The 12,214-nt window shown below is 37.8% G+C and overlaps 1 protein-coding gene and 1 long non-coding RNA gene across 7 annotated transcripts in view; one reads left to right on the top strand and one right to left on the bottom strand.

Moving 5' to 3' along the window:
• HSPH1 (heat shock protein family H (Hsp110) member 1) overlaps positions 1-7,557 on the top strand; it is a 23,948-nt gene extending 16,391 nt beyond the window's left edge. The window contains exons 11-18 of one of the 2 annotated variants that reach the window (XM_053970769.1): positions 1,433-1,638; positions 2,438-2,569; positions 3,326-3,463; positions 3,880-4,005; positions 4,539-4,646; positions 4,754-4,873; positions 6,046-6,207; positions 6,696-7,557. In XM_053970769.1, the coding sequence (XP_053826744.1) occupies positions 1,433-1,638; positions 2,438-2,569; positions 3,326-3,463; positions 3,880-4,005; positions 4,539-4,646; positions 4,754-4,873; positions 6,046-6,207; positions 6,696-6,896 (1,193 nt within the window). In that variant the 3' untranslated portion in view covers positions 6,897-7,557. The remainder of the gene's footprint in view (positions 1-1,432; positions 1,639-2,437; positions 2,570-3,325; positions 3,464-3,879; positions 4,006-4,538; positions 4,647-4,753; positions 4,874-6,045; positions 6,208-6,695) is intronic. The other variant, XM_053970770.1, reaches the window with a different exon arrangement.
• Positions 1-12,214, bottom strand: part of LOC128803639 (uncharacterized) — a 19,892-nt gene extending 7,678 nt beyond the window's left edge. For all 5 annotated transcript variants that reach the window (XR_008435791.1, XR_008435790.1, XR_008435789.1 and 2 more), the window contains exons 1-2: positions 12,106-12,214; positions 9,966-10,067 (exon numbers count right to left, since the gene is read on the bottom strand). This is a non-coding gene — a long non-coding RNA (uncharacterized LOC128803639). The remainder of the gene's footprint in view (positions 1-9,965; positions 10,068-12,105) is intronic.

Here is a 12,214-nt window from a genome sequence, read left to right as displayed (position 1 = left end):
TAAATAATTGTTCTTGAGTTCTAAACATGCAATTAAATATTGTATGTTTGTGTGCCATATATTTTGAAAAACCAGCACAATGGAGAGGGACTTACTACAAGCACAAGTAGTGACAGTACAAAGGGGAATAGCTTTAAAAACTGCAAGAGAGTCAGTTTAGATTAGATACTCAAAGCAAATTCTTTGCTGTGAGGGTGGTGAAGCACTGGAATAGGTTTCCCAGAGAAGTTGTGGATGCCCCATCCTAGGAGGTATTCAAGGCCAGGTTGGATGAGGTCCTGAGCAATCTGGTGTAATGAAAGGCAGGGGGCTTGGAACACAATCTTTAAGGGTGCTTCCAACCCAGGCCATTCTATGATTCTCTGACTGTATTCTGTAGTTACAGAAACATCAGGCTTCCTTTTGTGGTTAACTTTTACCATAAAGACTCATGGTGGGCTTTGTCAGTATTCAATTTATTTGGCTTTAACAAACGAGAAGCTGTTTAACTGCTGTTCTGAAAACTGGTAAGAGCAGAACTGAAGATCAGCTTTGTTTCAACTCAGTTGCCAATTAATTCTTTGCTCAGAACAGAATTATTGGTATGACTAATGGATGAAGTAATAGCTCTAATGAGACTGGCAAAAAGGAGAGCAGGTCACACAGCTCCAGTATTATTGGATTTACAAGAGAGAGGATTATATTCCATAGCCTGTGAGACAGGCAGGTAAAAGCTTATGTGCTTGTGGTCTAGATCTGTTGCTGAAGGAATGGTGTGTGCAAATGTGTATATTTGGCCTGTGAGATTGGGGAACTTGTACTTTGCAGCTAAGTGAGCATTTTTGTCTGCAGGTCTTACCACTCTTTTGGTAATCCATGCATAAGGAAAAATGTCTGCGGTTAATGTCAAGGACATCTGATTCTTCATTTACTGTTGAACTAGTTGTCTGTTTAATAGTTTCACAATGCTTGTTTCAAGTGTTACAGTAGTTATAGAACAATTAGGTTCTAGAATAAAAGGTAATGGCAGACTTGCATGGATGTTAGAAGGTGTAAGGAAAGCCTCTAGAAATAGTTTCTATGTTGGGCAGTAATTTGTATTAGAAAGGCACCACTTAATATTGGCATTAGACTAAGCCCTTCAGTAGTTTTCTTTCAGCCCACTAGTAACATAGAGAGCACCAATTTTGTATTTACTCTGTATTAGTGGTGTCAGGAGAACCTACTCTTTGATTTATAAGATGAAGTTGGCTGAAAAGCAGTGTACTTCAGTGTTGTTGGGTTTTTTTTCTGGTAGTACTGATTTAATTTGAGGGACCATGAGATTAATGTGGAGGCTTCATCAAATATTTAGAAAACAGTTTGTCTGTGAAAAAGGGAGATGTTTTCCTGGCTCTGTAATATTACCTACTTAATTCCACTGTGTGAGTTTTGATTTTTTTTTTGGTTTTAGGTAGGTATGTTATCCAGAATGTGGCAGCCCAGAAAGATGGAGAGAAGTCTAAAGTCAAAGTGAAAGTCCGTGTCAATACTCATGGCATTTTCAGTGTGTCCACTGCATCTATGGTAGAACCAGTTAAAAGTGAAGAGTGTGAAGATGTCAGTGTTGAGACTGAAGTTGAAGCTCAGGACCAGAGGCCTATTGAAAACTTCAGTGATGTAAGTTGACCTTTCTTGTGTGTGAATGTCCTTACTGATTGATGAAAGTGTGTTCTGCTGTTACATACTCTGGAAGAAAAATGCTTTCCTCTAAGGAAGCAAAAGAAGATTAATTTTAAGATGTGTGTAGCTGTCAGGAAATGTCTTTACAAGAACAGGAGACATTTTGTGCTACCTTGGAAGTGTGTGGATTTCAAAATCAGTTTTTCTGCAAAGTGCCAAATAGCAGCAGGTCAATTGTTTGAGGGTGGGGTTGCTTACAGCTGCCATAGTTATCCAACTGTTCCGAACAGGAAAACCAGATTTGGATTGTTAATCATCCATGTGCTTTGTGTTTAAAGGATTTCAATATAATCCTTTGTATCAGTAAAGTTTTTTGAAACTTTTTGTGAAAGGGAAAGCTGAATTGTTTTCTACAGCATTGAAGGAGAGGGGACCACTGGGGAATAATGCACATTGTTATAGTCTACTTGATGTTTTAATAGTTTTCTGAGGGGGAAAAAGTAAACATTATGACTCAATAAATTAAAAGCCCCTTTTTGTAAGATGAAGCGGTAGCATGTGCACACACGCACACAAGTATCGTGCAGCAAGCCTGGCACTGGTAACATTTTCATGAACTCCTTCTGAACTTGCACCTAATCTGTATCTCCATAGCTGAAGCGTGTGTGTTTCTGCGTGTGCACAGAATGCTTTGTAGGGCACTTTGTACCGTATGTGCGTCAGAAGTGAAGTGCCCTATACTTAAATGCAAGTGCACATGCCTTCTACATCCTTTGTGCCTGGGCTTTCATTTCAGAAAAATATCCAGCAAGAGAACAGTGAGGCTGGAACACAGTCCCAGGTACAAACTGATGGTCAGCAAACGTCACAGTCTCCCCCTTCATCAGAACCTCCCTCTGAAGAAAACAAAATCCCAGATGTCAAGAAAGTGAGTGACCCTTTAACTCTGTTGAAAATGTTATCCTATATAATGGCTTTTAAAATGGTAACATATTTCAGGAAAAGTAAGGAACTTGGTGTTGGAACCTTTTTCATTTTCACATCTTTACTATAGTGAAAAATAATGTCTGTATCTTGCAATGATTTTTGTACAGAGTTTGCAAAAGGATTAGTGCAAGAAGCCTTTCTCTACCACTTCCACATCTTCTTGCAGTGTTGTACAGCTAGCATCATTGTTTATTTGGGTTGCAGACATTTCAGTTTAAACAGCAGTTAGAGGCCAGGCTTATTAGGCCTGCTGAGGGAAGCTGGGATCAGGAATTCATAAATCTAAAAGGAAATAATCAATGTGAAACATTTGTCTGCATGTTATTGCTAGTGATTTAGTTTTTTCATCTATATGAGATGAAAAATGCTTTGGGTTAAAATCTTAAGCCCTATCAGCATCATTAGCGAACTGCTACGTTACAGATGGACGCTTCTGGAAAATCTGCAAACACGGCATATATATGAGGAATGTCCTTGTTGCAGCACAGTGCTTACTGTCTGGAAACGGACTGTAAGGAGACTAGGATAGGAGGCAGAATCCCCAAAAGGAAAGTGCCTCATGAGCATACTTTGAAGATTTTAAAAGAACATGGAAAAACCTTTGTGTGTTCTTCCTCTGAATGTGTCTTTCATCATAGTAGTACTTCATCAGAAAGAAGTCAGGAAAATTATCTTATTTTTCTTCTTTCTAACTCAGACAAATGAGAAGAAAGGTGATCAGCCCCCAGAAGCTAAAAAACCCAAGATAAAAGTGAAGAATGTGGAACTACCCATTGAAGCTAACTTGGTTTGGCAGTTAGGAAAAGATCTTCTCAATATGTATATTGAAACAGAGGTGAGTTAGTGTGGTTTAGACTGCTTTCTTGTGTGCAGTTGTTAACCATTCACCTGCTTCTCAAGGCAACCTCTGTTCTTGTACTGTCACCCTGGAGTGTGGGCTCAATTAACAATGAGCTAACATACTGTGCCTTCTAACACATAACTGACAAATGTTTATCAGAAAGATTGAAGTGTCCTTTATAGCAATTAGTATCAGAGCACTGATCCATGGAATGACATCACAAATTCATTTAAACTGTTGTAATCCAGAGAAGTGCAACCCATTTCTTCAGATGAGTCTACTGCATAATAATGAGAATTTCAACAGTTAGGTGAACCAAGGCGTCTGGGAGATTTTACAGGAGCTGTGCTTTGTGGAATGCTGTTTGAACTTTGTTATTTTTTAATTAAAATATTTTCTGTGGTATACAGGGAAAGATGATTATGCAAGATAAACTGGAGAAAGAAAGAAATGATGCAAAGAATGCAGTGGAGGAATATGTATATGAGTTCAGGGACAAGTTGTCTGGACCATATGAAAAGTTTGTTTGTGAAAAGGTAGGTTATGGTTTCAGGAACTTCTCTGAAAATACTGCTACCAAGTATCTGTTTTGTATACCTTGGTTAAACTTTCTCAAAGCTGCCCTGGGCATAGCTGCAAAACCAGAACTTCATTAGAATGATGGCAGTGACTAACCTAGAATTAGGTTTAGGTGTAACAAATACATATTTCTGAAAAAAGGTTTTGTCACAAATGGAGTAAAGTTTGTTTCCAATTGGAGCTTGTGACTGGAAGGGGAAGATGTGTTGCTTTATGTGTAGCCAAAACCATGAATTAGAGTTACACCCAAAGCATTGGCCTAATCAAGGACAAAAGTCTGTAAATGCTGTCTTTGTTGTAGATGTGTGTTTCTCAATCCAGAAGCTGTCATGGTTTAAGGTTTAGGCAAAAGCTGCAGGAGAAATTAAGTTTTTATACAGGAGGCTAAGGATTCATGTGTGTATTTACCTCTGTTGTGTTACTTCAAGACAAACATGGTTGATTGGTGTGTATTTGGATGTTTGATGTGTTGAATTATATTGACACACAGGATCTGCAAGGATTCTCTGCCCTCCTAGCAGAGACAGAAGGCTGGCTGTATGAAGAGGGTGAGGATGAAGCAAAGCAGGTGTATGTAGAAAAATTAGAGAATTTAAAGGTAGGCCTGTTAATATGTCCAAAAAGCAAAATTTCCAAAAGACTGTGCTAAACAACATTAAGGCATGTTAATGAATCACATAAACGTGTAGAAATTGCTTTTTCTAGAAATTAGGTACTCCAATTGAAATGCGCTATCAAGAGGCAGAGGAACGACCAAGGCTATTACAAGAATTGGGACACAGGCTCCAGTACTATGCTACAATAGCTGGGGAATTCAGGAATAAAGTAAGTGGCCTTTTTTTAGTTGTAGTTTTTTAACTACAGTGCTTCAGTGAGGTTCATTGGCTGGAGGGCTTCAAATGCACTTTCAGATGAGCTGAAAGCAGTGAACTGCTGCTATATAGGTCACAAATTTAACACCACAAATGTTTCCCAGTACTCAAAAAATCTCACGCAGTGTGTCATATTTTCAGTTGCTTAATACTTCTGGATGTTTCAGGCTGAAGAGTGTATTCTTATAAAGTGTTTAGACTTGTGGTCTGATTCTTGGCCTTTAAAAAAAAACTGATCTGCTTTTTAGAAATTGCTCCTCTTTCAGGGATGAGGATTATTGTATAGTGAGAAGTATTAGTGTAAAACCTAGTTGCAGATAAAGTAAAAAACACGATTTTGTTATGTGGGTATTTGGGGCTTGGTTTCTTGTGGTTTTTTTTTTTTTTCATTGATATTTGTAGATTATGTTCTTGATAAGCATTCCAGTCTGAAAATTTACTCCTTGAATTTCAGCTTAAAGAATTTTAATAGGACGGCTCACAACACTCAAACTAATTCAATCTGGGACTTAACATCAGAAACAATTATGTCTTCACAGCTGTAGATTACAAAATTAAGTGAAATCATTAGTAGTGTTATATGTGAAATAACTAGCATCATTGTAAATAATATATTTAAAAACTTGGTTTTATTTAAGAATTCTAAATATGGATTCATTTGTTGTGTTGCTGAGCAGGTCCTTCTCCTGATAGTAGTTAATTATGTAACTGTGGCATTGTAGGGAATGCTGAAGTTGAAAACTGATTGTTTCCCTGTACCTCAGAGTCTCAATGTCTAAACTACGTTGGGCGCAGATAGCTCCTCCAGAATGGGAGGGAATATTTTTTTATCAGCTTTGTTAAGAATGTTATATTTTGTTATTGCATGACCTTTTTGTGAAGCTTCTATGCCCTCTATGAACCAGATTTCTTGTTCATTTGGATAAAGAAAGCTTTATATTGACATCTCTATTTCCTGTTGTCTCTTGCTGTAATGAGTCTCCCTTATGGCTAACTTCTATTTATTTTGACCATTGGAAGACATTTACAAGTTATAAATCATTGAGATAGATTTGTTGTCAAAACTTGATTACATTATTAACACTTGACATTATTAACTAATACAAATTTTTTATATTTGGACAGGATGAGAAATACATCCATATCGATGAGATGGAAATGATGAAAGTAGAGAAGTGTGTTAGTGAAGTGGTAGAGTGGATGAATAATGCTGTGAGTGCACAGGCTAAGAAGAGCTTAGATCAGGATCCAGCTGTGCTTTCAAGTGAAATTAAGGCAAAGCTACAGGTAAGTACCATAAGAAACTATCTTTAGAGGTTGGTGCTAAAAGTAGGCTGATATCTGTGCCTTTTGTCTTCCCCAGTTTCATCTTGCTGCTCTAGTGTTCTTGAAAGGTAGAAAGTATGGAAAGGAGGAGATCCAGCAGAAAGAAGAGGAGCTCTAGTGTACTCCAATTCTGTGGAGCTCATTGATATTTTGTCTTTCAGTCACCTTAAAAACTCAGATTGTTTTTCAGTGTTTTACTGAGAGACAAAATAGTACTGAAAAAAACCAATGTGAAATCCAAAATACGTAGTTGAACTTTGCCCACAGAACACCAAGAAGTATACCAATTAATTTATTTCAGAGTACAATAAGTACTTGTCAATTTGGACTCAAGGGAACAAATGCAGAAGCCAATTTCAAGCAGTCTTTTGGATGCGGGACTTTTTGCATTTGTGAAGCTGGTGGCTCCTTAACACACATTCTGCCCACATCTTTTCTATCTTTTTTAGGAGTTAAACAATGTCTGTGAGCCCGTTGTGACACAACCAAAACCAAAAGTTGACTCTCCTAAGGAGGAAAACCCATTAAGTGAGCAGAGTGATTATAAAACTGAAGACATGGGAGAAGATGACAAAAATTCTGAAATGCCTCAGCAAAATGGCGAATGTCATCCAAGTGATCGAAACGCCATTAACATGGACCTGGACTAAGCCACTGCACTTGCAGCAAATTATTTCATCCCATGACAGAAGATGTTTTGGCTGTCATATGTGATGGGGGTGGGAATGCATTGTTTTGGAACCTATTTATATTTTTTTTCTTAAGACTTGTCTGGGATATGCTATGTTGTGGGAGGAAGAATAGTAATAGTGTTGGTCATGACTATCCTAAAAGGAAAATTGCCTTGGTAACTTTCAGATTCCTGTGGAATTGTGAGTTCATACTAAGCTTCTGTGCAGTATTTAACCATTTGCATCACTAAAGATGAAAAGAAGCCCTTGCTTTGAAATGTACTGCTCCTTTAAAAGGTTGTAATCGAAACACTCGTAGGCATTTGTAGATGCCAAGGTAGTTTTCTTTTGTCTGGACATCTAATTGGGTATGTCAGAAAAAGCCAGTGTCTGTCCCCTTCATAAGGACTTTGCAGAAGAAATCCTTCTGTCTGAGGTTTTTGATTGTTGCAGTCCAAAGTACTTATCAGGTAATGAGATGGTGAAATGTGTTAGTAGCATGCAGAAACGCTTACGTTTCATCTCTTGCTAAACAATACATTTTTCATGTGGGGTACATAAAATGAAGGAAATGCTAATTCTGTTAGTGTTATTGTGAAGCTTTTTAAAGAGCTTTGAAATAAAGATCATTTTACTGGTATCTCCTCTACTCTTGAGTTTAACTATTTGTGGTACTTCTGCTCTAAGTTTTGCCCTCCGTTGCTTTGTGTTACTGTGCAGGAGAGTCATAAATACGCTTAAAACTCTCACACTTTGCACAGAACCAGTGGTACAGTTAGTTGAATGTAATTCAGCCACTTAATGAGTTATGCCTCTTTCTTTTCTTTGGCCCAAGGGTTGTAAACACCTGAAAGAACCTGGAAACTTCACAGATATTAGAGCATAGGACAGTGTTTGTAACTGATGTCTATATAACTTAGCTTACAAGGTGCTTATATAGCTTGACTTATAAGATATCAAATATAACCTAATGTATCTGTATAACCTGAATCATAACTTTTATACCTATGTAACCTAATATAAATAACTTTCTATACAATGTAATGGCTAGTTAGTTGCTTAATGCTGAATAGACAAAAAAGAAGGAAAAGCTCTCCAGGTGGACAGCTTTAAAGATAGATAAGTATACTACTAATGAGAAATTGGCAAATGTAAAGCCAATTAGCCACAAAACAAAGAATTTAAGCCGGTTAAGACCAGACAGACCAAGGACCACCATAATTGCACATGCTCCAAAGACAAGGTTGAAAAGTTCAGGTGCGAAGAAGACCTTGGAAGCCTTCATCAAAGACCCCTGATGACCCCTGAACTGGGGAGGCACAGGTGCAGTGCAAAAGAACTAATAACCATGAGATCATACATGTGATGAAGTTATAGTGACATAGTGATACTAAGCAGTACTTGCTGTATAAATATACCACAGCACTTGGCAAAAGTGAGTGAGTTAGGTGAAGAAATCAACCTCACCACCAGTGCTGCAAGAAGCAAATACCTGCTCTATAGACATCAGTCTGTGGGGATTTAGGTCCAGCCTATCTTTCGGGCAAAATACAGAATCCTCTAGCTTAGAATTGTAATCCACGGTTCAGAGTAAGAGGTTTAAACCTGGTTGAATACTTAGGCCAGGCTCTGCTTTTTGTTGTAGACTAAAGTGAAATAATATTTTCAGCCCCTTCAAGTTGCTCTGATTAGACCTTGGTAAAAGTTTTAAAAACAAAGAATTCCTCTCAAGTAAATCTCTGTAGCCTATCAGAAAATACTTTTTTTTTGCATAATTGGTGCAGGGGAGGATGCACTGTATTAAACATCAAATTACACTAGGGAATATTAGGCACCTGAAATGCTGTGGGAAGAATTTCTCTTGGAAGCATATTCTGAAGGGTATTGATTCTGCATGGAAGCACAGATCCCATATGTAAGCACATAGCAGCAGATGCTTAAAGATCCATGTCACTAAATGCAAAAGTGTTTTGGTTTGTTTTTTTAATAAGGGTTTATTGTGGCTACAGCAGTATTTCATCTGGAACAACAAAACCTAATGGAGAAAAGATATATTGGTGCCACTGGAACTACTAAAGAGGGAGTACAGATGAGAGGACTGGTGCTTTCAAGGGCCAGCTAATCCTATCCAATGCAAGTCTTTCTTCTAGTTGGTGTTTCTAGCATAAGCCTTCCATGAGTCTTCTCACAGCCAGGGGCAGGAGCTCTAGTGCAGTGTGTGCCGTTTCCCACAGCAGTGCCTAGTCTTCTGCGTTGACTATATTGACTACATATAACCCTTTTGATAACTGGGTTATCAAAATGCAGATCACTGTTACTGGCTGCTTTGAGCTGCCTGTTCTTCACTTCTGCTAATCCATTAGATGATGGTGTACAGTTAGCAACAATATGAATATTTTGATTTTTTCATTTCCTAGTGCTAAGGGATAGGAAGTCAGACCAAACTTCAAAACCATGTCTGAAGTACGGAGAAGTATTTCTGTGTTGGTACCAGTAGAGTGGTTTCATCAAAGGTTAACTTTCACTAACAAACTACTGCTTGCTTACATTATTGCTGAAATGGAAATGGACTTCTATTGCAAAATCAGTAAGATGCTTTAGGAGAAAGCTTAGCTTAATCAGTAGAAAATTTTGTAGAGGCATTTGAAGTAGAATTCTGTCAGAAGAACTAGTCCTGAATCTAGAAAAAGTAGCTTTTCTGGTCCTGATGGATTGCCATGTATTGAGTTACCTCTATAGAAGGTCCTGAATTTTCCCTCTAATTTTCCTCTAATAAACCTTCATAAAAAGTCTGCACTGGGAACAGATGAATCTGGGTTGGACTTTTCTTTTTTTCCCCAGCTTTCTGCAATGTTAACTATTTCATACCAGCTAATGATGTGGCAAGTGATGAATGCCTTATGTTTAAGTGACTTATTCAAATCTTTACAGTGCTTGTGCTTTACCCTGAGGGGGGGTGGGGGAAGAAGGAAAACAAGAATAGATCAGTGATGCAACTTTACCTTCCCTCCCTTTGCCTCAGTTTAATGACTTTGCCTTCTAATTTACCTTTTGCCAGACATATGTGGAAATCCTGTGTGCCAGTTTCACTTTGATCTCAGTATCAGTGACAAGGAGGTGAGGAGGTTCAGGATGGCAGTCCCCTTCATGCTGCAACATAGCACAAAGCACCACAAAACAGTTTACTGGCCAGTTTAATCTCACTGGTACAAGGGTATAATGGCCTTAATATTTTACTGACTAAATACTGCACAAGGGTTTGACTCTTCTTTTGGAAGGAGAGAAAAGACAGCTTGATTCCTCTAAAGCAAGTTTTGCAATTCTTTTCATAAAGGATTTTTGATGCTGTGTATTGTTGCATTCATACATCATGTGTTTCTCAAAGTTCCCAATTTTACCCAAGTCTTTACAACTGTTCTGCTACAGTGACATTGCTAATAGGGAAGAATTTACATAAGTATTCAGTGCAGTTTTATTTTTGAGACATGGCCTTTCTCAAGCTGTGTTTTGAAATTCTTGGGAGTCCTTTCATAGGAAAGTGTCTTATAAACACAAACGTTTATTTATTATTCAGAAAATGTGTGATGTATACAAAAATCTAAAATGCCCCACTAAAAATATTTAAGGTCATATTAGGGGAAAATGTGCAAAATGGACCTAATCAGATTGCCTTTTTGGATCATTATTAACCTTAATTACATATAGAAGTATTCCTTAACCACCTTTATCTTCCCACCATAACAGATTTGTGAGTTAACTCGGTTTTTCAAGTAGAGTTTATAAACTCACAACACACATCAGATTGCCTAAAATTCACTCTATGTCCAATTCTGAGTCTTAGATGACTAAAATTTATGTAAAATACATGGGACTTGTCATAACTGTTGTATTTTCCTTTGCCTTTTTTTTTTCCTGAAAGCTTTAGTGGAATGAAGAATTGTGAGATTATGCAGAGTCAGAGAAACTATTTTTTGCATGAAATTTTAAGCCAAGAAAAGCTTAGAACCACAAAAAAGATGTGGACAAAATAAGTAATAAAAAGGGAGTAAAATCCTAAAATTTATCTATTGTATAACCTCTTTCACACAGGTTTGATGTAGTGTGTTTTGGCAGACTTCCTCTACATAGACTGGCTACAACTGAAGTGTAAATGATAGATTTTAATTCTTGGTCAGGTACCTTGCTCCTTAGTGAAATATTCATTTTATTATTTACTGCTCCCATTTCGTAATAGGTTTGACTTTCCTGAGGGTGCATGTGTTGCAAATGATGGAGCCCAAATAAGAGCATTTCACTGGAATACCAAATAAACTTCTATCATTTACAATAAAGTTCTCATTTATCAGGTTGCCTCTTTATTCATGTGAATTAGGAGTACTGGTAAACTCTGCAGGTGAAGTCACTGAACTGGCAGGTGAGTTGCAAAATTTGCGTGGAGTTTTTAACTTTGTTGTTACAGATGAGCATCTGATTGTCAGGGTGTCTACTGCTCTGATACAGATAAGGTTTGTGTTCTATGCTTATATTTATGCTTTGTGCCTCCCTGTGATTAAATTACAGCACAGCTCCTTGAAAAATATTCCAAAAAGAGAGATGTGTTTGTTTATTCCATGGACCTTGATCAATTCCCCCAAACTGGTATTGATTTCAATGAATTTTAATTCAGAGAGATTTCAGCTGACTTTCAAAAGTGGTGAAGGAGACAACACTGAATAGAACAAAACAGAACTTTAGCATAAAATTTCCATATTTTGTTCTCGTTAAAAAGGCATAGCGGGCATAATAAAACTTTTTAACATTTTAGATTTTGGATTGTCTTATAAACTGGCGTATAGTTATCCTGGCTAAAGGAAGTAAAATTTTTTGACCATGTATTTCCTCCTCAGAATGAAAGTTGCATAGAAAAAATAGAAAAAGCCCAAAGGCACCCCCTGGGGAATGAAGAAACCTCATCCTGTCACCTGTAGGCCGTAATGATTTAAAATACAGATGGAGACTAAAGCAGAAGAGACATGAGAAAAGTGCAGGTCTAAACACTAAGTGCAGTCCATGAATCTAAGCCGTATGGGCTCACCCACCCATGGCTCCAGCAGGAGGGTCATTAGGAAAGGCCACACTGGCTTCCTGCAGGTTTTCCTTCCCTGTACACCTGCTGTGTGCCACTTGCTTAGCCCTTAGCATTACTTACCCCTGTGTTCTCCAGGCAGACTCCAGAGATGAGCTGTGCCATCCAAAGGCAGGGACAGCAGGACTCTGTCTTTGCACATCAACTCTGATCTATCAAAGCAGAGGCAGAA

Source organism: Vidua macroura, chromosome 2 (assembly GCF_024509145.1).
Source record: "Vidua macroura isolate BioBank_ID:100142 chromosome 2, ASM2450914v1, whole genome shotgun sequence".
NCBI lineage: Eukaryota > Metazoa > Chordata > Aves > Passeriformes > Viduidae > Vidua > Vidua macroura.
Note: the sequence above shows the minus strand (reverse complement) of the source record. Positions and strands in the feature narration are given on the sequence as shown.